The sequence below is a fragment of the Patiria miniata genome, unplaced genomic scaffold (genome assembly GCF_015706575.1).
Source record: "Patiria miniata isolate m_02_andy unplaced genomic scaffold, ASM1570657v1 HiC_scaffold_9, whole genome shotgun sequence".
Taxonomy (NCBI): domain Eukaryota; kingdom Metazoa; phylum Echinodermata; class Asteroidea; order Valvatida; family Asterinidae; genus Patiria; species Patiria miniata.
The window spans coordinates 9,266,413-9,290,360 of NW_024037076.1; the positions used below are offsets into that span (position 1 = coordinate 9,266,413).

The following is a 23,948-nucleotide window of genomic DNA, read 5'->3' on the forward strand; positions in this document are numbered from 1 at the left end:
ATAAGCGAAGTTTTGAAAAATTCTCCCAAATCGTTTGTTCGACATGTGGAAGGATGGATGACCTATATTTCATCAAAACATTGGAAATATTTTTTTTTTTCGTTATCAGGCTTGAAAACGAACGAACGTTCTTTTTGCGGCTGACGTGCTGTAAGGCGCCCCCAACGCGAGTTAATTGAGTTCCAGTTCAATTCAACCCCCAAATCATCACCCCTTCTTTTTGGCTAAAAAATGCTTCATTCTGATGACGGTTTATCGGTTCATTCCGATTTGCGAGCAAATTGTTGCGCAACCGCCACTAATGACCCCTATTTGAAACGCTGCCCCCACCAGGTCACGTCCCCTGTCGTGGCATACACTGCGCATGCGCCCGCCACCAACGCACAACTCTACTCACATGCGATCCGCGGCCAGTATTCCATCCGGTCACCTTGGCGAGAGGCGAGCGCTTTACGCACAAGCCACCCATGCCACCTATGCCACCCTTTACGCTCAAACCACCTATAAAAAGACCATTGCTTCCAAAATGCTCGAAATTGGAAGCCCCAAGTCAAGGCCAGAGGTGCGGTGCCCTTTGTCTTCAATCCTCAAGTTTCATGTCTCTAAAAACTCTATCGACGAATAAGCGAAATTTTTTTTCGATATATTTGCGTTTGAAGTTGGACATTTTTCTGGGCGTCGTTTTTTACCCTAAATGTTTCGATAACAACTCTTTTGGTGTATATTCGAAATAAAATAGGAAACGTAGTATCCATCAGGTCACTTATTTAATCAGAAAAGTTGTGCGATATGATTCATTTGATCGTAAACGTATTCCTCAGTGTGTCAAATTACAAAATCTCCAATAGCCGGATGATCTTTATACTGTTTGTATGCTATTCGTCAGTTTGTCGGATTGTGCGCGCGTACCAAATTCGTTAGAACTTTGAACGCACACCTCACATAAGCTGGTTACCAGCGAAATTTGTGTATGCTATTCTTCAGTTTTTCGGATCGCATGCACGTGCAATCCGACAAACTGACGAATAACATTCGTTGGTACTATAACGCACACCTTTACATAAGCTTGTTACCAGCGAAATGTTTGGATGCTGTTCGCCCGTTTGTCGGATCGCAAGTGCGCGCCAATCTGACAGACTGACGAATAACATTCGTTGGTACCTTGAACTCACTTTAACGGAAAAGAATGAAAACATGAATCCATAGGGCCTGAAAGTTACGTTACAAAGATTTGTATTTACCTGCCCTCTCAGGCGGCGGAGGGTTAGTGAGAGTGAAGGTGACATCACTACCAACACTGATAGGGTTGAAAGAACCGCTAACATTGCCGACGTTTCCGACGTGCCCACCCCGTTGTTGGGAATCTAAAACAACATAATTAAATAATCAGCACGGTATAATATCAGCTTAAATAAAAAGCACAGATAATCGGTACCGTAACCAGGCGGAGGGGGGGGGGGTGGGGTGCGGAGTTGCAGATTTCAACGGAATTGAGATTTTAAAACAAATTAAGGACGCTTATAGAAACAAAATTTGGACGGTAAGTATGGGTATTTTGCAACGGATTTTTTTCTAAGGAGTGCCCCTTTGTCACGAGTGCTATTTTGCAGGAGTTCTTTTTTCACGAATGCAGTTGTTAAGGATTGTACCGCCTAAAAGAGTGCCACCTATTGTTCAAAAATTTCCAGTTTGAACAGCGCCTCCACCTCCACAACTACAACCACCACGCCCCCATCATCCCACCTTCCCCACCTTATACGAGTAATCGATTCCAACGGTTAGCAACTGACTTTGCACTCGTTAGAGCAGTTCAGATTTTACAGAAAGCAAAAGGGCAAAAAAGAAAAAAAAATGACAATTTACTCCCTCTTCTTCTTTCGTTTGAAGCAGCAGAAAGTCAAGCTATTCCGACCAGTTGTCTACGCCATGTTCTTGTTTGTTCGCTGACAATTGTGAGGTCCACTGTGTCAGCTGGGGGGCCAAGTGCAGCGCACTCGTTGATGATGTGCTGTGCTGTCTGCTGTCGTGCTCCACACACGCAGGCTGCTGATGGGCGTATGCCCCAACGAAACATGCTGCCATTGAACTGGCCGACTCCCATTCGCAAGCGGTTCAGGGTGACCCATTCCTTTCGAGGAAAGTCTGAGCCTGGTGGGTCTGTGGTATCGGGGGTCACAGTATTTATAGATCAGGTCGGGCAGTCTGCTCCCACTCAGCTTCCCACGCACTACGCAAAGTGAATTTGGAGTTGCAGAGGGCTGCAGCATGACGGGAGAAGGAGCGACGAGAGGGCGGGCGTTCTGTTGTGCATCTTGGATCAGCTGATGCAGAGGGTGATCGGAGTTTGCCTTGGCCTTGGACGCAAGCCTGTCGGTGAGTCACTCTCTGCAAAGCTTTGCAGGTGCGATGCCTGTAAGAACAGGCATGAGGTCTGTTGGAGTATGGCGTAGGCAGTCAGTGATGATACGCATGGTTTCGTTGAGGGCCACATCAAGCTTCCTTGCATGGGCACTGCGGCACCATACTGGGGCAGCGCTCTCGGCAGCGCTGTACACGAAGGCAAGAGCACCAGTTAGAAGAGTGGATGTCCTGGCACCCAATGATGATCCATCCGACGCAGGAGCTAGTTACGCCCTTAAACCTTAGAACGGAGGGCTTCCAGATGTTTCCCGTAAGTGAGTTGCCGGTCTAGTCTTACCACAAGGTAGGTGGCATCTGGATTGTAGGGCAGGGGAGACTCGTTTAGGGTGACAGTCAGCTGGCGTTGGGCTTCCTTGGTGTTTAGGTTAAAGGCAGATGAAGTAGTTTTTGCGACGCTCAACTTCCTCGCTGTGGTGTGTGGTATGTCGCTAATGTAGATGTTGAAGAGGGTGGGGGACAGTACTGAGCCTTGGGGTACTCCATTCCTCAGCCGACGTGGTCGGCTTGTCGAAATGATGTTGAAATGATGTTGGCGAGGAACCGCACAAAGTGCCGATCGGGAATGGAGCAAAAGTGTCAGGACCAGGCCATGATGCCACACTGTGTCGTAGGCAGCAGTGAGGTCCACTAGTACGACACCTGCCTTGTTGCGTGTTGGTCAACTTAACAATTTGCTGTACTGCGGAGCGTCCATGTCGGAAGCTAGCCTGTTCATCAGGCAGTTGGGGGTCGATGATTGGGTCGAGCCGAGCCAGGAGAAGCCGTTCAAGAAGCTTGTACGGGACACAAAGAGGTGAAGTGACCCCAAGAACTATCGGACGATAGTTTTTGGGGTCATCAGCAGCCTTCTTTGGTTTCAGCAATGCAATGACAGTGGCTTTCCGCCAAATCTTGAGCATTGACTGGCCGGCAAGGCAGGAGGAGTAGAATTCTTGGAGCCAGGTTAGACATCTGGGACCAAAGTGCTTCAGGAATTCTGGAGGGATGTTGTCAGGACCTTGAGTTTTCCGCATTTCAGTTTGGAAATGGCAGCAGAGAGTTCTTCAAGGGAGAATGGAGATGACATATTATGCCCGTCAACGCCTGGTGCTTTCCACAGGTTTGTGGTCTCCTGTTTCACAGTGCGGGCGTGGTTCTTGTCTGCATCTTTGAAGTGTCCATTGGCGAGGAGTTGCTGAGCGATGGAGTTAGCAGTGACAGTACAGTGCTTGGAGCGAGTACTTCTGCCAGTAGGACGGTTGAAGGTTTTCCAGGTTATTCTACAGGAGTGTGTGAGGTCGATTCCCTGGACTGTCTCTTCCCTCTCTGCGTTTTTGTCAAGGCAGTTTGTCAGGTCTGTAGCCTTCGTAGCTGCATCTTCGTCTGGTTCAGCTTGCAGAAAGGCGTCGTAGCATGCATTACACTCCTCATCCCATGCAGGGATGTATCTGCTATTATGGCAACTATACTACAGCTGTATTCACTCAGCTAAGTCTAAGGTAGTACGGCACTCAGTGACATTGTTTTGGGTTCCGTGCCAGAGAGAATGTATTTTTAATCGTTGCGGCTGTGGAGTGCTGATGCTTTCGTGTCAGATAAGCCACACATCATAGGGTCGCCTCGTCGGCAGGCCTCGCCAGTTAATAAAACACGGATGACAAAGTAGCCTTAGTCAAGGCGTTCATCCGTACGCGGTAAACAATCAGTAGCATATCCTCGCTATGCTTGCAGTGCATTAAAAATACAGCACGAATAGCGACCTCATGCAGCCACTTTTGGGTCCAACTGATTTGCATAAAATAGTGGCCACATGTGGTCGTTGTTCGCGCTGTATTTTTACATGCACTGCATGGCGCACGAGGATATGCCTTCTATTGATTACCGCGAACGGGACGAATAACGACGAGAGCCTTGACCAAGGTTAATAACCAAGCTTCTATCTCCAACATTTCTTCTTCCTTTAATGTGCAAGGCCCTTACAAAAGGTGTTTATGATGCAGAAAAATTAAGACCTTGAAAATACAATTAGTAAACAACTTATTGAGCAAAGGTATTACTAAAGTTTCCGTTTTAAGAATTAGATTTCAGCATTATTTAATACAGACACATACCCCAGTATCAGGTAAAAAAAAATGGATATGATTGGTTCACAGCTCAGTTCAAAACCAGCGATCTAGGCTCATCAAAAGTCTTGAAAACGAAAGGCCTATACATTACGGTATGTAGTCATTAATCCAACTGACTTACGTGGTAGCTGTTTTTGCGTGCGCGTCCCAAATGTATACAATTTGTGGCAAATGTATACATTCCGTTGGGCTGAAGAAGTCTGGAGCGCACATAATACAAAATTAGTATGGAGCGCCTCGATGATTTTCGCTGATTCCCCACATAAACACAATCACAAAAAGGCAAGTTCCCCTCCTCTCACACCTTCCCCCGAATACAATAGTTACACCAGTCCCCAAAGAGGTAAGTCGATCTTTTTTCTAGGATCCTCTGCAAACTCACCTGCTGGTACGGAAGGTGCCTGGCTCTCCTCTTTCATCTTGGTCTTGTCATCGTCCGTTTGACCCTTTCCATAATTTCCACTCATGGTTCTGTTTGATCACTCCTAAAGAAGCCGTGCAAGTAAATGTAAAAAAGTTTAACTCTTTGTGTACATTTTGAACATCCGATCCGACTAACCACCGTCATTAAATAAGCGAGGCTTGTACGTCAAAATATCACGTTATAAGCGTGCCGGTATCAAGCTTCGAAGCCCGTCGCATCAGGGAGGCTGAGCTGAAACGACAGCAACGGAAATCTCGTCAGCTAGATGCTTCCCTACGTGTCCACCCCCACCCCCAACCTAGTGTGTCCAGTGTAGGACTGTAGCCTCCTGGCTAGAATTGGACTTATTAGCCATCTGCGAACACACAACACCAACTAGTATGGAGATGTTGGCTGTCATCTTCGAATTTCGAAGGACGAACTATATTATGGTAGCATGTGTTGTTTTTGCAACGCTAATAAGCGAGGCCAGTGGATGTCAACAGCATGCAAAAAAAGTGAGCCTTGGTTTTTAAAACAACTTAAGGGTGTGAATTCTTGCAGAATATTGAAAAGAAATTCGGACGACTTTCTAAAAACAATCCTTACCACTAACCACGATACTACGCAAACCCTTTGTTACAACTGATAATGTAGTGACCAACGGATAATGTATCACCAACCGATAATGTATCACAAAATTGACTGATACTGTATCACTAACCGATAATGTAGCAAAAATTGACTGAGAGTGTAGTCAAATTTGTATCCGATAATGTATCACGTGTCGACGGATAATGTAACTACAAAATAACTGTATCCGATAATGTATCACCACGGAACGGATACTGTATCAACCGATAAAGTACCAAAAATCAACCGATAATGTATCAAAAATCAACCGATAATGTATCAGTACGGGGAAAAGGTGTACACAAATGTTTGTTTTATGTCCTATATATCCCGCCCCACTTTTTGACCGGGGAAGGGGGTCTGGGCTATTGGATCACCCCACCCCCATTATTTTGTATTTAGAGAAAAAAGGGCAGATTTTGAGGTGTTTTTCAAACTTTCCAACCGCCGAAATGTATTAAATAGTACTGAGAAAGGGAGACAAAGCACAAAAAAGCTTGAAATGCGCTGATACATCTGTATCATGAACAGCGCCCCAAGTGTCATGTGGTCTCCAGCCCCCCCCCCCCCCCTCAGTTTTTGATTTTACCATGGAGCTATGGGCTCCGTGCACAAGTGCCCCTTCAACAGCCAGAAACGGAGAGTTGGGGGAGGACCTAGACTGTTCCCGGTCCATCCACTGCGTATTTTGAATGATACAAAGTTACTGGGGAAGGGAATAGTCTTTGAGACCATCGCAAGTTAAATTGAACGTATGCGCGCGCCGACGTTGCCTGATGATCATGCAAAGACGCTGCGGCTATTGGCACATTCTGGAAGTGGCGTTGAACTTTGCGCGCGAACCAGAACAGTACAGTTCGCACATGCTGTGTCCCGTCCATTGATCTCCATACGGAGATCAATGGTCCCGTGCGTCCATGCATGGTGCTCTCAAAAGTGGTAAAACGTGCCCTCTTGGGTTGGAGCACGGAGCCCATACGGAGGCCAAGTGTCCGGAGAAAAGAACTTGTCCACATTTCGGCGCAGATGTGCGAATGCAGTTACCCCCCCCCACATCAAAAGCTGGATACGCCACTAGCTAAGACCCACTTGGAAGTAGAGCGTCTCCAAACCAGAGCAACTCCCTCCCAAATTCACACAAAAAAATATTCTTAATGATAAACTTTCCCGAGTGGGGACTTATCATAGCAAAGACACTTATTAGACTTTAATTAATTTGCAATATTTCCACCTTTTCCAAATATACTAATACATTATCGGTTGATTTTTGATACATTATTGGTTGATACAGTATCCGTTCCGTGGTGATACATTATCGGATACAGTTATTTTGTAGTTACATTATCCGTCGACACGTGATACATTATCGGATACAAATTTTACTACACTATCAGTCAAGTTTTGCTACATTATCGGTTAGTGATACAATATCGGTCAATTTGTGATACATTATCGGCTGGTGATACGTTATCCGTTGGTTACTACATTATCAGTTGTAACACCCTTTCCAACAACCTTCAATTTTTGGGTGTGTTTAATATGCCCACAGGATTAAACACTGCCGTGCTTGTAAAGTATATATGCATTCGGCGTATTGTAATATATTACCGGCACGCTTATAGGTGGCATTTACACGTAAAAAGCCTCGCTTATTGACGACCACTGACCTTTCCGAAGAACACTAAAAGGCCCCCCAAAAAGAGAGCAAAACTGCAAAATGTCATGAAATTTTTAAACCCTGAGCTCTTGGACTCCCCAAAATATACATGTGGTGTAAAGGCAGACGTTTTCGTTATGGGCATTTTTGTTTAAAGCCAACTGCTTCTTAAGCGGCACCTGAGCATTAACAATCACTTCACCCGAACTATACAAGAATTAGTTTTTGTGTCAGTCGTCTTATACAGCCTCATCAGACTCTTTTATATATCAACAAAACACCCACATACAGTCTACTCAAAGTTATAGATTGTTTCTGTAATCCACAAAACTTACCTCGCTTGAAAGTCAGTTGGTACTCTTATTCAAAAGTGCATGGGTATGTTACGCATTCATGAAAATAATTAATTGAACACGGAAATGTGAGGTTCGAATGGCACCGAATCGATTTTAATCAAATACAGTTAATAATTGTGGAAATTGCATTTACACAAATTCCAGGAAGCAGTGGTTATTTTGATCCCGCGCATCGATATCACAAAAGCACAACAAACAACTGCATGCGTCATGGTACAAAAATACATCTGGGATTTCCCAGCTTGTAGTCCACAATTGTGAAACGCAAACACGGACCCACACAGGTCAGAAGGTACATGGTATTCATCATTAGCAGTCGACGATATTCAAATGCTCATGCCATTATAAGTGTCATTTCTGGTTGTGTACTTGATAAGTTCAAAACGTGTTTTTATTCCAATTAATGCGGGGTCTATAGTTATAGGTGTTCTGCAATGCATAATTCTGCCAAGGGATTAATTGTAGCAGTCCAACAATTAATGATTGTACAATTAGACATGACTGCGGGGTTAAAGAGGTTGTGGAATGCCCGAAGACATTTCCGTCATTTTTCGGGTATATGTAGCCTAAGGTGTGATGAAATAAAAACCACTATTGTTTCTGTCATGAAATGAGTACAAAAGGTACTTCTGAGAGCTGTTTTTCAGGTCCAGTTTCGACCCGAACGTGCAACTGTGTAAAAGTCGTCGTTGCGGGCAGCAAACAAAACACAGTAAATCGTGACGTAATAAACAGGACTCCCGATGCACAGTAGCATACACGAGTTTTTTTTTTTTTACTCGGCCTTAACGACATTTCAAGTACATTGCCTCCAAAGTGGCACCTGAGCACTTATAACCACTTTACTGGAACTATACACGGATCAGTTTGTGTTTCGGTCTTCAATATACATCCTCATCAGACTCCTTTATATATCAACGAAAACATAACTTCAAACAACGATCTGTTGGATTGGTAATTTGTTAATCGTTAACAGAGATAGTTATTTAAAACACCCACATACAGTCTACTGGAAGTTATAAATTGTTTCCGTAATCCACAAACCTACTTCGATTGGAAGTCAGTTGGTATGTGTTTATTTAAAAGTGTTTGGGTATGGTACGCGTACATAGAAAATAATAATTCGAATACGGTAAAAAAAATATGAGGTTTGAATGGTACAGAATCGATTTTAACCAAAATACAGTCAATAATTGTGGTAATTGTATTTACACAAATTCCATGAGGCTGGGATTATTTTGATCCCGCTCATCGATATAAAAAAAAATACTGAACAAACAACTAGATGCGTCCTGGTACATAAATGCATTTGGGATTTCCCAACGTGTAGTCGACTATTGTGAAAAGCAAACAAAGATCCACAAAGGTCAAAATGGTGCATGGTATTTATCTTTAGCAGTCGACGATATTCAAATGCTCATGCCATGATAAGTGTCTTTTTTGGTTGTGTACTTGATAAGTTCAAAACGTGTTTTTTATTCCAATTTATGACACATTTGACTGGCGGGGTTAAGCACACAATAGTAGGTTGCGTACATGTCTTGATACGCTCCAGCAGGATTGGGGGGCAAAGTTCTTCTGTACGTACTTTGCGTGAACAGTTGGCTAAATGTTCATGATACACGGCATGGTTGTCGTTTGCCAAACTGCTCGTTAAGCACAGTATGTTTCCATGAAATATTTACCTGCCTAACATTTTAAATGTTGGCGTTGGATGAAGTTAACATAAACACGGTAGGCACTCGCTGCAAATAATTATAATTTTTAGTCGTTGACATAAACAAACAAACAAGCATATTATAAAAGCTCCCTAGGTCTATTTGCTTATAAAACCACGATATTAATTGTAATATCTGTAAATGCTGTCTGTCAATACCAACATCTAGATTAAAGGGAAAGTACATAAATGGCTTTTGCTGTAATTTTCAGAAATGAACTATTTGAGAGGTTAGTATAATAGATCAAATATTATTACACTGACATTTTTGAAGTTTGGTGTTCGAAAAGGTTGGAAAAACCAAGAAAAACAAAAATGTTCAAGTAGTCTGGTTCCCTGACTTCACAAAAGATAAAATGGATCAATTTATAGATGATGAAAAATTGTAAGGCAAGGGAACCAGTCTAGCTGGCCTGAACCCATTCATGAACATGTAACTAAACAAAATTTGGACTGGAAATTTGGACTGAACAAATGTTAAATTTGGAGTAAATTTGGAGCAGTATTGAAAAATAGTTTTTCTAACGCTGGTCGGCCGACACCGTTGGAAATGTTTACAAAAATATGTGTTTATTTGTTTATTCGTTTATTTTTTCCTTGTGCATGCGAATGCTTAGAAAGCTTAATTGGTTGCCTAACGGTATAGCTAATAAATCCATTTCGAGAGCTTTAATTGCATCATGTTTTGGTTTTCCTTTTAAGTAGGTAATGACAATCTCCGTGTTTAGGGGCTCGACGTTTGATTGAATTTTTATCCTGTTTAGAAAAAAAGTATACATGTTATTGCTGCGTGTATACACAAGTGCTGCTCTTGAAAGAATATTTCTTCAGCCTAGAATGATGGGCGGGGGGGGGGACACTTGTGCTAGTTATTACAAATATATACATCTTGCGCCCTACTTTCATTATTATTACTTGGCTTTACACCCGGTGTAGGCCTTAGCTCTGTATTTCTAATAAAAAAGGTACACTTTTGCAGTCTCTTGATTAATTAGTTATAAATAAATTAACGAAACAGTATTTTTGTTACAATTTTCCCCAACTACGGTTGATATTGCTACAACGTGGGGCAAGTAGTTTCATTTAAAAAGAACCGCTGCATTGTTTTTTAATAGAACTATTACCAAGTTGTATGTAAAAGTGTTGTATTGCAACAGCAAAATATTCACAAGTCAAATTTAGCATTAAGTATTTCGGCTTCATCTTTTTTTTGTCCTTTTTTTTTGAAATCCAGTGATTAGGCCAACTTCACCTGTATCAGATTTATTTTGGTTGCAGAGGCTTTCTTTTTGTATAACTACTTTTATGCTTCGAAACGTCCTGTCACAGGGATGGGTCCACGCTCAGATTATATTTAATATCTACACAGCCGACATGCCCGACACACCCTCCAAGAGTACCTGTACGTGGACGACTGTGCCTCTACTTCTCTAATCACTCTTTCAAGTCCATCACCAATCACCAAGGTTGAACATGACCTGACCTCCTTCTGCAATTACTTCTGACTAAAAATGAGCCTCGAGAAAACGGTCTGCTCTTCAGCTTACTGACCGTTATGCCTAGAGAGAGATGAAGGTCAATCTGAACGGACATTTAAAGTCCCTTAATTAAGTTGCCAGCCCATCCAGCAAACTAAACCTGCCGGCTGTACCCCTCACCTTGCAACATTTGCAAAAACGAAGATATTCCTCCGATGTTGATGAGTGTGAAGTCTGTCAGTTTACGTGGGAGGTACGGGCATTTCAAGCACTGATTGAAGAGCACAAAGCTGATGTGATCTGCACCACCAAAGCCCACTTAGACAGCTCTATTCGGAATTCTGCCATAGGAACTGTTTCCTAAGGCTTTTAACAATGTCTATTGGACCGAACACTTTCTGCTATTAAACATGAGTGCTTGCCTTCCTTGTCAAGAACTGGATACCGAGTCTGAAATTATTTGGGATCAAATTTTGCTCCAAGGATCAAGACAGGGACAACTCTTCTGTTAGGCTGTTACTATCGCTTAAAATCGCTAACCTTGCCGTCTAGCGAACGGAAACATCTTGATTCACCATTGGAAAAGATTCCGCACAGATCTCTGAAGTGTGCCAAATATCATTTTAAGCGGTGACTACAATGCCAAATCTATCAGTTGAGGGAGGTGGGATACAGACTTCTACATCATACCCATCTTATTGACATGTAAATAATGCACTTCTTGATTCAGCATATGTTCCGGAGCCAACACGTAGGCCTATCACTGAAACTACAGCTAACACCTAAGATTTGTTGTTCAGTTCCATTCCAAGCAGTATTGTTCAAGTGAAGTTCTACACCTGAGGCGCCATTCTCGCAACAGGACCACTGCTAACGCGACTAAGCAGCGCCGTGGCATCTCTGTCACCATCCCTACCTGCATGATGTCGCGGATAAATATCAAATGTATCCTGGGCGATTACCGCATCCCAGTGTGCTTCAAACCAGCCGACACTCTCTGACAGAGACTGGTGCATCCCAAAGACAAGAGCACCAGACCGAAACAGAGCAACATTGTTTACGGCAAATGTGAAATGTTGAGAAGGAACCTGAAGCATTGCTCCAAATCGGCAAAAATATCAGCGTGTGATACTCGATCTTGTGCCTCAAATCCTGAGTATGCATCAACTGTATGTGATCGTTCGAGGCAACATCTTTAAAAAAAATCAGCTTGAAATGGTCAAGAGTCGTGCTGCCTGAGCATGCATTGCTTACAATTATACTAAAGGAATGCAATTTGATTAATAGCAGTGCAACAACTGACCTTTATGGTACTTTGTACGCTTTAACATATGTATTTTTGTCTTGGGGGAATTCCACGCCATTGGAATTACACGCCATTATGCCTGTGGGTTACGTAGACCTAAATTCATACTTTATTAATCCAGTTGAGTCATATTTATCGATTCACATTATGGTAAAGGTTTTAAAAACCAAATTTCATATCAAAAAAGTTAATTTGGAGGTCTGAAAACAGATATTTTTGGATGACTTACCTTTAGACGATGCGACAGCTCGACCAACAACTCACTTATAAAAAAGGTGTGTGAATAGTCAATCACGTGAGAAGAAAAAGTGCGCGCGCCCTCATTCGTTTTGTCAATTGGCGTAAATAACTTTATGACCAGGGGAGATGGGCCATTAAATTGTCCCCGCCATATTCGTTACGTGAAATAAAAATCTTTTAACTTTCCAGTATTCAAAATGAATTGAAATAGTTCTGAAACTTTAAAATACACCGTTTTAATGTAAAGTTAAGAGACGTAAAGCAAGCGTGCAAGTTTGCATCAACAGCGCCCCCTTTACTGTCATGTGGTGTCCAGCCCTGCCGCCCCCCGCCCGCTTTCTATAAGGCATGAAACTTTATACAGAATGTTTAGTGTGAGACATATATTTCCTGATATGGAGGCAGCGCAAACTTCCCCATTGAGAGGCGTGGCAGCCATTTTGCAAAATGGGGGGATATTACTCATTGTGACCATTACCACCTTTATAATTTTCGTTTGTGGTGGCCATTTTTGCATAATGTTTGCTAGCCGATGACCTAATCGGGTAGCATACGTCTTACGCACGGAGGCACTTTACCAATGTTTTGCCCGTGTTTTTGTTAAAATGCTATTCGGGGAATGAGTTGTTCCAGTTCAACCATAGACATCTAACGAAAACCTATACCCGCCTATTTTATTACATTGTTTAATTCTGGATGCAAAACGCTGTCACATGACCGCCATGTTACGCCAACACTATTGGATATCCTACATTGTGCGTTAACTTAATGGTCTGGAAATAAATACATGCTCATGTCAGGTCTAGGGGTTTAAAGAATGTCTGCTTCACCATTACGATTGTCTTGTAGTTGGGCTGGTAAGGTCAAATATCTGATACTATTGTGCACCTTTTGACTAAAGCATAAAACTTCGCATGTTTGTTCTCCGTAAAATGTTCAGATGTAGAGGCATTTCATATATGACCTCTGGTGATATTTGAAAGGTCAGTTACATTTATATACTCTACTTATAACAACTGTTCTTGGGAACACCACTTTCATATGACCCAAGTCCATGTCATAGGTCTTCAGGCCATGATGAAAATAATGATCAGATGTAGAAAAAATCGTATTCGACCTCTTTTGACTTTACAGAGGTCAATGACCTTTGTATACCGTATTTATCGTTATTTATATGATTAACTCTTCAAACCCCAACTTTTTCAAGACAAGCCTAACTATTAGGTGCTCCAGCTATGAAAGAGGTGCCCTTCAAGAATTGAACAAAATTTGTATGCCCTTTTTATAGATATTTATAAGATTTACTATTCAAAAGCCAACTTTTTCATGACTCGGGTCTAAAAGTTGGCTCTTCGTGCCATGAAAAGACTTTTCAGATGTGGGAACATCATATCTGAACTTTGGTATCCTTGGGGAGGACAATAAATGTGTATACCTTATTTGTGACTATTTATCATGTTCATTCGTCAAACGCCAATTGTTTGTGCCCCAGCTGAGTGCAAAAGAAAGGTATTGCACCTATTATTGTATGGTCATTTTATGAATTCCAACCACACACAAACAACTGGAGTGACATTTGACCTCCATTTCCCTGTTAGTATTGGTAGACGCAACATGCTGCGACTTGAATAGAAGACTTTGAGACTTTCTGTACAATGGAATATGTACAAGAGTCTAACAGTATTCACCCTTGTGTACTTATTACACTCTGTTGTATGTAGATGGACTTGAATAACCACATTTTAACCTTTTTACCAAGCCCACTGGTCACTGTTAGAGTATGATGCATGTCCAATGTACCACGTATTATTCTGTATCGCCTGTGTCCGCCCTTAAAAAGGGAAATGGAGATCAGAGGTCATGAAAGAATTGTTTTTGGGGTATAAATTCATGACATGCTGTGGAATATTAGTAAAAATACACTTCGTTTGCACTACAGGGAGTATACAAGAGGAAACCCAAATGTAAATATAAAATAATGACAAAATCTAATACATATTTTCAAATGCGATAAAGATCATGTGAAACGCCAATGTGTCCTCTTTCCAATGATACCTTGATTTGATTTTGTGTCTGTGGCCATGGATGACTAAACATTCGTTGTTATTCTGTCAAGGGTCAAAACCTGTACGGTTAACCGTACCTGGCGGAGCTTGATGGCTGGTGTCTTACGCAAGGTTGACATGGACTAGACATCGTGCAGAGCTTTGTGTGGAAAGAGGTGGTGGCCACGTTAAATGCATTGGGTCTGGGTTAACTTCAACAATAAGAGTGTTTAAATCACTGTGTCGAAATTGAATATATTGGTTTAAAAAATGATGTCTTCTTCTTTTTTTTTGAATCAAACTGATCCACATGCCCAGAGTAGCAGTTATCCTTTTGCACGAACTTGGCACGGTGCAGGTTTTGACCGTTGAAGATAAACTACGAATGCTTAATCATCCGTGGCCACATACGCATAATCAAGGTCTCATTAGAAAGAGGACACATTGGTGTTTCACGTGATCTTTAACTTTATTATTTATGTGAAAATATTTATTAGATATTTTATAATTTACATTTACATCTGGGTTTCCTTTTTTTTTGCTGATCCAGCCTGTATTAAGACTTGAGTCATAAAAGTGGTCTTTGAAAGATTAAATAATAAACATAATTAGCGGCAAATAGGGTTTACGAAGTAAATTCATTTACCTCTTAAAGTTCACCAGTGATCAGATATGAATGTTCACACATCTGAAATTCATATATCATTGCAAGAAGACCAACATTTCGGAAAAAGGGGTTTTGAATAGTAATGTATTTTATAAATATCTATAAATAGGCATACAGAGTTCATTGACCTCTTAAGGGTCATTAGGGGTATAATATGAAATACCTGTACATCTGAAAATTTTCTTCATGGGATGAAGAACCAAGTATTCAAGGTTCCATGCCTTAGTTACAAATTTCACAATTCTGTCACTCAACAGCCACACTATTGGAACAGATAGTCTTTGTGTTATTGCAAACTACATTTGACAGTAAAGGTCACCACCGAGGGACACTATACATGTAACTAGTTTTTGAGTAAAATAATAGTTTCTGTGATTTGGTCCTCATAATTAGATTTGTTCGTTGGAAATGTGTTAATTAATTAAAAAAGCAAAAGTGATGCACAATTGTTATTGTAAAGCAGATTATTTCCGATACTGAAGCGGAATCATATACCCTTTGAATAGCGAGCCGCCTTGCAACGTTTCACCTTAAATGGCAATACAAAATTGCACAGTTGCAAACTTAGAAACATGACCAAAATTATTGTGAAAGGAGTATTTTAAAAACGTTCCCGTCGTCATCGTTGTTGTCATAATCAGTGTCGTCATCAACATAGCACTGGTTTCTGCCCTCAAAACTCTTCAAAATGAAACGCCCGTTCAGACCGATTCTCAAATTCAGACGAAAATGAATGACTGATTTTCAGAAGTGAATGAAAATTTTAGGAAATTGGCCTGGAAAACGTATATTAAAAGTGTGTAAAGGCCTACAAAAACAAACAAGCAAATTTATTTGTTATAGGACATAATAATCGGAAAAGAAAATCGAAATTTCGAAAAAGCAAGTCGTATACCAATTATAAAAAAAATGTCGTGAACATTTCAAGCTTGACGATGCAGTATTACGATGATCTCTCCCAAAAATTAGATGCTGCGTTGATGGATTTTTTTCTTTCTTTTACCGATATTCTTAGCGCCGGTTTTACCCACCTCAGGGCAGTGGCGTAGGGGGTGGGGGGGGGGGGTGCACAGCCAGGGGCTGATCCAGGAATTTTCGAAGGGGGGGGGGGTTCATCGTCAATCTCCGAACTAGTCTTCAACTCCCAAAATCCATAGGTGGGGGATAGGGGCTCGTACTATACGTTCAATGGGGGCGCTGTTAAAATCTGTCGATTATTAAGGTTCACCTAAACTAAATTATATTTACCTTAACAAAAGAGGGCGCTATTTACTATTCACTATCATACCACAGGCGCTGCAGCCTGGCAAGAAACACGCCGCGACTTTGAGATTTACTGTTTGTCTTTGAGTGTGTACATCTGGTTATAAGGCCTTTCCCTTTTCACGCTTTTCTCGGATGCTAATTAAAACACACAATGATCTTTGTTTCGTATTGTATGCACTTTTTTCGTAATCTATTTTATTACGGATTTATCTACCATCTTCTGATATTCAAACTGAATTCGGCATTTTTTGTTCAATACTCAAAACAAAGACATACACAAGTTCATCTTTTTCAACACAAATTTGTACAAAAACGTATGCACTTTCACTCCTGAAATATTCGTTTCTTTCAAATTAATACAAACATTTTTGAGCAACTATTTAACTCAACTTCTATGGACCCCAAAATGGCTGTATATGTACAGCGTATTACGTATACATTTTGTACCTTCACGATGATCCTAATTCATCATAGAAAATACGAAATAATTTGCCGTTTATTTTCAATTTATTTTCAATTTTCACAACAATAAATGTATTTCTTTCTTTCTTTTATTTACTAAAGACTGATTCTTCTGACCGCAAATGATCTATCTAGTATCAATGTCGCCGCCGAGACTAAATTACTTCAACCGGCCCGGATACGGTTTTTTTCAGTCCAACTTTGATACGTAGGCCGTAATTTACAAACTTTATCGATACGATTTCTGTTAGTTTTATACACACCAACTTTTAGTATTTTGTAAAAAGTATTGAACTCAATATCATGTTTGTAACATAATTCATTGCAATCAACACAAAAAAGTCATGATACGTCATCATACAATTTACATGAATTTGTGACTTTTTAAGTTGATCATGCCGTATCTCACAAACTCAATTGACAGATATTTGCACAAAAATTATGTGAATTGAAATGTTTTTGGCGATTTTCCTAAATCGTTACTTCGATTCATTCCCCAATCAGGACTAAATTGTGTGATTGGTCAATTCCAATGCAGTGTTTTGTAACACAACAACAGCCGCGCGCGTACCGCGTAACATAATACAGAGCGCGTGACACAGCCTTTGTTGCTGTGTCTAGGTTTTCATCCATGTCTTTGTCGCAACAACGGGTAAATAACCGACGACCCGATACAGAAAGCGCCCGCTGATCGGTCAAAATGTAGAGGTTAAAATGCGGTTGATTTCATAATTAATCGGTGAATCTGCTCAATGGTCTATTACATAGACTACTATTATTGTGGGAAGCTTGAAAATATTTTTAATATGCAACATCCCAAGTGGCGTCAAAATGACGTCAACAGTTCATGTTTCATTATACATTTTTATTTTTATTTTTAATTTAACTCACAAAATTTGACACCGTCTTTGCTCAGATCAACTCCAAGCCTTTGAGCAAATGGAAATACATCTTGATTCATTGCTTATCTGTATAAGAAAACTAATTACTACCACCATTATTTATATTAACGAAAGTGCATAACGCCAGAATTGCATAACGCCAGAATATACCCATGAAAATGTGAACGTTTATAACCGATGAGTAAAGACAACAACATTTAAAATTGAGTTAATGATACATAAACAGGTTTGGTTAATATTACTAAAAACAAAACAGACTCATCATGTGTACTCATGCATTTAAGTACTAAATACTTAAATCATTAACTCGTAGCGTGAAGTATTTACGTCATAAAAACACAACAAAGCTAAGTAAAGCTGGAGCAATTTATACACTTTAGGAAATTGTAAGGTATAGAGAATCAGTCTAGAAGGCTTTTATCCATTCACAGATGTGTAATCAATTGCAAAGAATAGGCGGAATAACCAAATATGAAAAACAGCCAGGCTTTTTTCAACGCTGGTCCGCCGACCAGCATTGGAAACATACATTTTCTTTAAAAGGTAGGCACACAAGGAGCCACGATTTTACAGAATGCTTTAGACTGTCATTTCCTAACAATCCAGTAAGGTATTTCGTGATGATTTGACCATTGCGTTTTTTTGCAAATGTTGTATCTTCCCTTTAAGGCAACAGTGTTGCCTCAGTTTAATTGAGTGGATCGACAAAATTTTTTTAGAGCAGATATATGCAAGTCAAGTAATTTTAACCGGATAAATTTCCGGCGTAAACTATTGAATGTTTCAATGAAGCTAATTTAGTTTCCGATTTAGTTAACTTCCCATTCAGTTGAACTTCAGATTACAATCAATGATTTAATTTATGGATAATTGGGGAGGAAGTAGAAAGCTTTGAGCATGGTCTTGACGCACTGCGGCGTTTCCTTGACGGGAACATCACGTTTTAATTCCTTGTCGTACAGCTTGCCTTTCCTGCTGTCTACTCGAGCTCTTACCTAGACAGCACCAAAATAAGAGAAATCGCAGGTGATAAGTATGATTAAAAACACAGTTCATTTTCGACCGTTTTGTTCCATATCTCATCTTTCTGTGATATCTTTCTTCGAGATGGAAACTAGCGACTCCCTTGACTTGATGAATTTTAGATTATGGCGTCGACAGCTTTGAATTGGAGGCCACGGACATTGTGAAGAAATTTGGCAACTTCTCATCGTTGTAATAATATGTAATTTTTGATTATGGGGACATGTAAACTCGTTCGCTCGGATCTTATTACATGGTCTCATATTTGCAAATAGAGACTTCTTCTCGATCGAAAGAAGGGAACAATTTTGATGCAATCGTTCCCAGGTGGCTAAGACTATAATTGTTAGTCGCACCCGAGTCCCACTCCTCATCATGCATCCATTCTAGAGCACAATTTCTCACCTTATTCATCAGTGTATCTAGATTGTCCAGATGGGCTCGATCGAAGAAGATCTCACATAAAGCTTGAACGAAGAAAGAACCACTGACCGTATTTCGCAGAGAAAGATAACCTGTAAATAAACACATAGGACTCATAGACCTAAGCTGGTATTTGAGCATCGTATTTTCAATCAAGGAAACTATAGCAATGGTCTTATGAGAAGTTTATGAATTTATAACATTTTGGTAAAAAAATATTAAAAGGATAAAAAGATTAGAGTATTAAAAGGATAAAAAGATAACGATTGATAATAAGGAAAAATCTAAAGAAATATCGATGTGATTTGTTTTTCAATTTTCTTTCCAATGCGTGGAGATGTCATTTGACACTCATGGTAACAATTATATTTTACATTTTTCATTGCACAATTTAATACAAATATGAGTTAGTGATAAGTACTGATTACGCACCGTCCGTTGTTGCATAAGCGAAGTGTACATCCGCGGGGTTCCCAATATCTGCAATGAAGGTGTCTAGTTGTACCGGGACTAACTCTTCAAGTTGGTTAGATTCTTGGGCACCAGACGCAGTGTTAGGCCCGTCATGACTTACAGGTAGTGTGGTAACAAATTCTATTTTTCAGGGACACAGACACGAGTTTATCAAAAACACAAGACACAGCTTGTCACTGAGCACACAAATCTGTTCAAGCGATTCAGAATGGATACAGTCACATCAAGTCGTTTCATTCATCTAGCCTTCACAACAGAAAAAAAATCCTATTTCACGATTATTGACGTACGTATACATTTTGCATTAATTCAGAGATCACATTTTTGTTATTTATACGGTAGCTAGTTTGTGTTGTCATGAATGTGATAACTTAACATTTATAAAAACATGATCAGAGAAGGGGACAGACCCAATACAAGCTTCGGCAAATTGTCTGACCTCCACATACTATTTTTCACAGTTCTGACAATGGTATGAAAATATATTTGGAACCTGAAAGCTGGGGCAAGTTCGCGCAACAGCCATTAGTCGACCAATGGTTGGTTGGTGTCAAACAGTGCGCTTGCGCTATAACATTAAAGTGCGAATGACTCTAGTCGAACCGTTGTCAATAAATGGCGGTCACGAGTATGATTGTTTACGCTTTTTTACCTGTTGAAGAACCGAAAAATATCTCCGAGGCCAACCAGCAGGTAGTACAACTCGCTACGTTTAATCATTTGTCAATGGTTCCCTCTGCACTTTACGGAACGAGGCTATTGCTAACCAGCGATGCGACCAGGCCCAGTAGGCTGGTTCCAAATAGTCGACTAGCGTAGTCCAACCATCGTCGACTAGACAGAGTTCGGGCTAACTTAGTCGAACTATGGTTAACAATAGTGCTTCCCCTGATTTCAACTGTTTGTAACCAGAAAATGGGGTCGTTAGAACGCCCTCAATTGGAAGGAATTGTACTCACTTCCCCTGCACGCCTGCACGAAGAACATCTTGGGTTTCCCATCCAGCCCCGGACATTTATGGGGTTCCAGCTCCCGCTGCAAATCTCCCAGTTTCACCTGAACGTCATCAGTGCCGTAAATGACTCCTGTATCGCCGTGGCTCATCAATGCTATCACGGCTGAGTCGTGAGTGTGATTGAACTCGGAGGCGAAGTCCTTGAAAAACTTGGTGATATCCTGTAGAGGAAATCAACGAAAGGATAAAATACACATCATTTAAAATATTTTGCTAAGAATAAAATTCCTTGCAATACATTGATGAAAAAGTGCGCAGAAAAATACGTGGACGCTCAATTTGTTTTCCGCCAAAAGACACTATAAATTGGACAATCACGCTCCATGCCATACGCACGTGCAAACCAGTGATTTCGTGACAACCAGTGACATGCGAGAAAGACAGCCTTGAAGTCACGGCATATGCTCAGTTAGATAACTAGTACGGGCTATGGTAAACAGTCTTCTCTCGTTGGTTATGGGTTGACCAAAATAACGAATATTTATTACTACTACATAATAGACCAGTTTCCTAATAAATTCAAATTCATGCACGCATGCGCATCAATAGGCTTTGAAGCATAAAGCGAAATCTGTCCATTAAAAATGTACAGGTGGCAAACAAATTTTGTCATTTTTTTCAATTTCTCCAGGATTTGTCCCAGTTGTCTTTAAAAGTCCCTGAAATCGTCATAGGTATTACTTTCTGGTCTTTTTTGGAAGGTACGAAATAAAAACTTTTAAAAATGCTTTAGAGTGCCAAGAAATAATTGTGTGATTTTGGGTACCATCCACGCCGGCGCAAATGTTTTTTACCGTGCAACGGACGGTCACGTTGACTGGAGATCGTGCTTAAAAGCCCAGGCCGTCCCACACGAAAATCACGCTGCTCTATATTGGTCAGCGGCAAAAAAATGCAACATTCTCGTCCAGCACTGCTAGTTCTTCAAAGATAGCAAAGGCAACATTTTCAATTCTCAGATATTTATTATTCAATAAATATGGAAGCCGGTTCGTGCCAGGTTTAAAAGCAAAAAAAAAAAAAAATAACGCAATAGTTTGTGAAATAACGCAATAGTTTGGCGAATTAATGTAGTAATTTTGCGAAATAAAACAATAATATTGTGAATGAATGCAAAAAGATATTTTTCAATCCTCAGATAGCAAATTAAGTAATACTATCGCGTGTTAATTTGCAATACTATTCCATTTTTGAAATAATATATCAATAAGCATTGCCTTTTCTGCAATACTGCAATTTTTTTTAAAGTGATAAAATTTGAAAATTTGATATATTTATGCGCAAGCGTGCATGAATTTGAATTTATTAGGAAACTGGTCTATGCATCAAAGTTCAGTCAACTTCGTATACGTGCGAGCGTGTAGAGCACGTTTGTTTTGTGTGCAGTAAGCTGTCAAATGCGGATCCAAGTTTACTGGCTTTGATTGAATATCATGTTAAATATAAGCATCAGAAATACTCGGCCGAATTCGGCCGAAAATGTAGAGAAACACATAAGGAATTAGCCACGGTTGAGCCAAGGTTGTCTTTCGCCTCAACTGGGGAATGTTTACTGTATACTGTTTATGGATATATGTGTGTGTGGCGTTCGTACTGTGATTGTGCAGGCTAGCAAATGGGCGTGGCGCTGTGCCATGGCGAGTACAGTTACATACAACGGGTACCGGACAAATCAGCCTAATGCTGTACGGTAGCAGCCTCTCGCTCGTTCAGGGAACAAGCTAGACAGCCTTGGTCAAGTCTAGATTATCATAGGAGTCTGCTTTTCATATGACACCGGTTCCAATGGTTCCAATGTAGACTGTTCACAACCCCCATAAAATACGGGGACCGGTAGCTAGTCCTCATTCAATTTAAGGCCATTAATATTGCATCATCTCAGCGTGCGCAGTATGATCCTACTCTTGCCATACAGTAAGCAAAATCGCCAATGTCTCCACGAAGGCAAATTTCAAACCTTTCAACAGCATTGGTTTCAAAATACTGAAAATTATGCCCCTGTCGTTAATATTGATAGTGATCTGAGACACTTTCAAATTCGAAGCTCATCCCCACACAAACTGCACATTAGTGGTAGCCGTTGTTGACATTTTGCAATAGGAGCGTTCTGCGCTAACATTACTGTTGTGATTTTTGTGTTTAGGGTGCAGGAACCAGACCTAGGCCAGTCCTGCATATAATTTGCATACATTAGGAAGAAAACCTCCTGAGGATTCATTGACAGATACCTGAAGGACAAAGAAGCTTCACGGTGTTTAGTGGGTATAGCTTAAGTTGAAATGACTTCACACTTATTAAACCATTGATATGACGTCACACTATTGTTAAAAGTGTTGATTCGGATCTATTTAACCATTGCTATGACGTCACACTATTGTTAAAAGTGTGGATTCGGAACTACGAATCTGTTACGCTGGTCCCAAAGTGTGGATTCGGAACGAAGAATCTTTAGTAAAGTGTGGATTCGGAATTACGAATCCACACTTTGAACACGTCAGACAATTGCTCTCTATAATGAGCATTAATAGGACCGTATGCGTGAAAATTTCCTTCCAAAATTACCAATGCATCTTCCCTGTCAGATTTTCCGCCGTTCGTTACTGCAAAACCTACTTCGAGTCAGAAAGAAATCATCGTCTGAACTATCAATTTGACGACGGAAGGAGCAGGGACAAATGTTGCAACCTGACGCCACTTTTTTTCTCCATATTTCATCTCAATGAAGGGCATTCATTGCAAAAAATGATGATAGACATGAATCTGGGACTGAGAAATATTTCCAATACTTTTAAAAACAATTCTTGACTCTCCATAGACGTTGTACACAATCGCAGAAGTGGCGTCAAGTTGCAACATTTATCCCAAGTCTTTTCATCTCCACTCACTGTAAATGCAAATACTTCTTTTGACGCAATGGTTTAAGTCGAAGAATACACTCGCAAGTGTGGATTCCTAATTTACGAATTCACTCGGCGCTTCGCGCCTCGTGAATTCTTAAATTACGAATCCACACTTTCTCGTGTATTCTCCTTAACCGAATCGCTTACACTGGTCACAAAGTGTGGATTCGGAACGACGAATCTTTAGTAAAGTGTGGATTCGGAATTACTAATCCACACTTTGAACACGTCGGACAATTGTTCTCCATAAAGAGCATGGATAGGACCGTCTGCGTGAAAATTTGCTTTCCGAAAATTACCAATGCATCTTCACTGTCAGATTTTCCGCCGTCACTGCAAAATCTACTTTTAGTCAGAAAGAAATCGTTGTCTGAACTATCCTTATTTAAGTAAAGAGCCTGTACACACAAAATGACTTGTACGGGTGTGTCGATACACATGCTAAACACGCTAGG

At 40.6% G+C, this 23,948-nt stretch overlaps 1 protein-coding gene across 1 annotated transcript in view; it reads right to left on the reverse strand.

Annotated features, from left to right (window-relative positions):
* Positions 1–11,603: 11,603 nt before the first annotated feature.
* LOC119720432 (caspase-3-like) overlaps positions 11,604–23,948 on the reverse strand; it is a 28,922-nt gene continuing 16,577 nt past the window's right edge. Inside the window, exons 10-13 of the mRNA XM_038190096.1 lie at positions 20,538–20,754; positions 19,537–19,698; positions 19,038–19,196; positions 11,604–11,686 (exon numbers count right to left, since the gene is read on the reverse strand). Of these exons, the coding sequence (XP_038046024.1) occupies positions 11,604–11,686; positions 19,038–19,196; positions 19,537–19,698; positions 20,538–20,754 (621 nt within the window). The remainder of the gene's footprint in view (positions 11,687–19,037; positions 19,197–19,536; positions 19,699–20,537; positions 20,755–23,948) is intronic.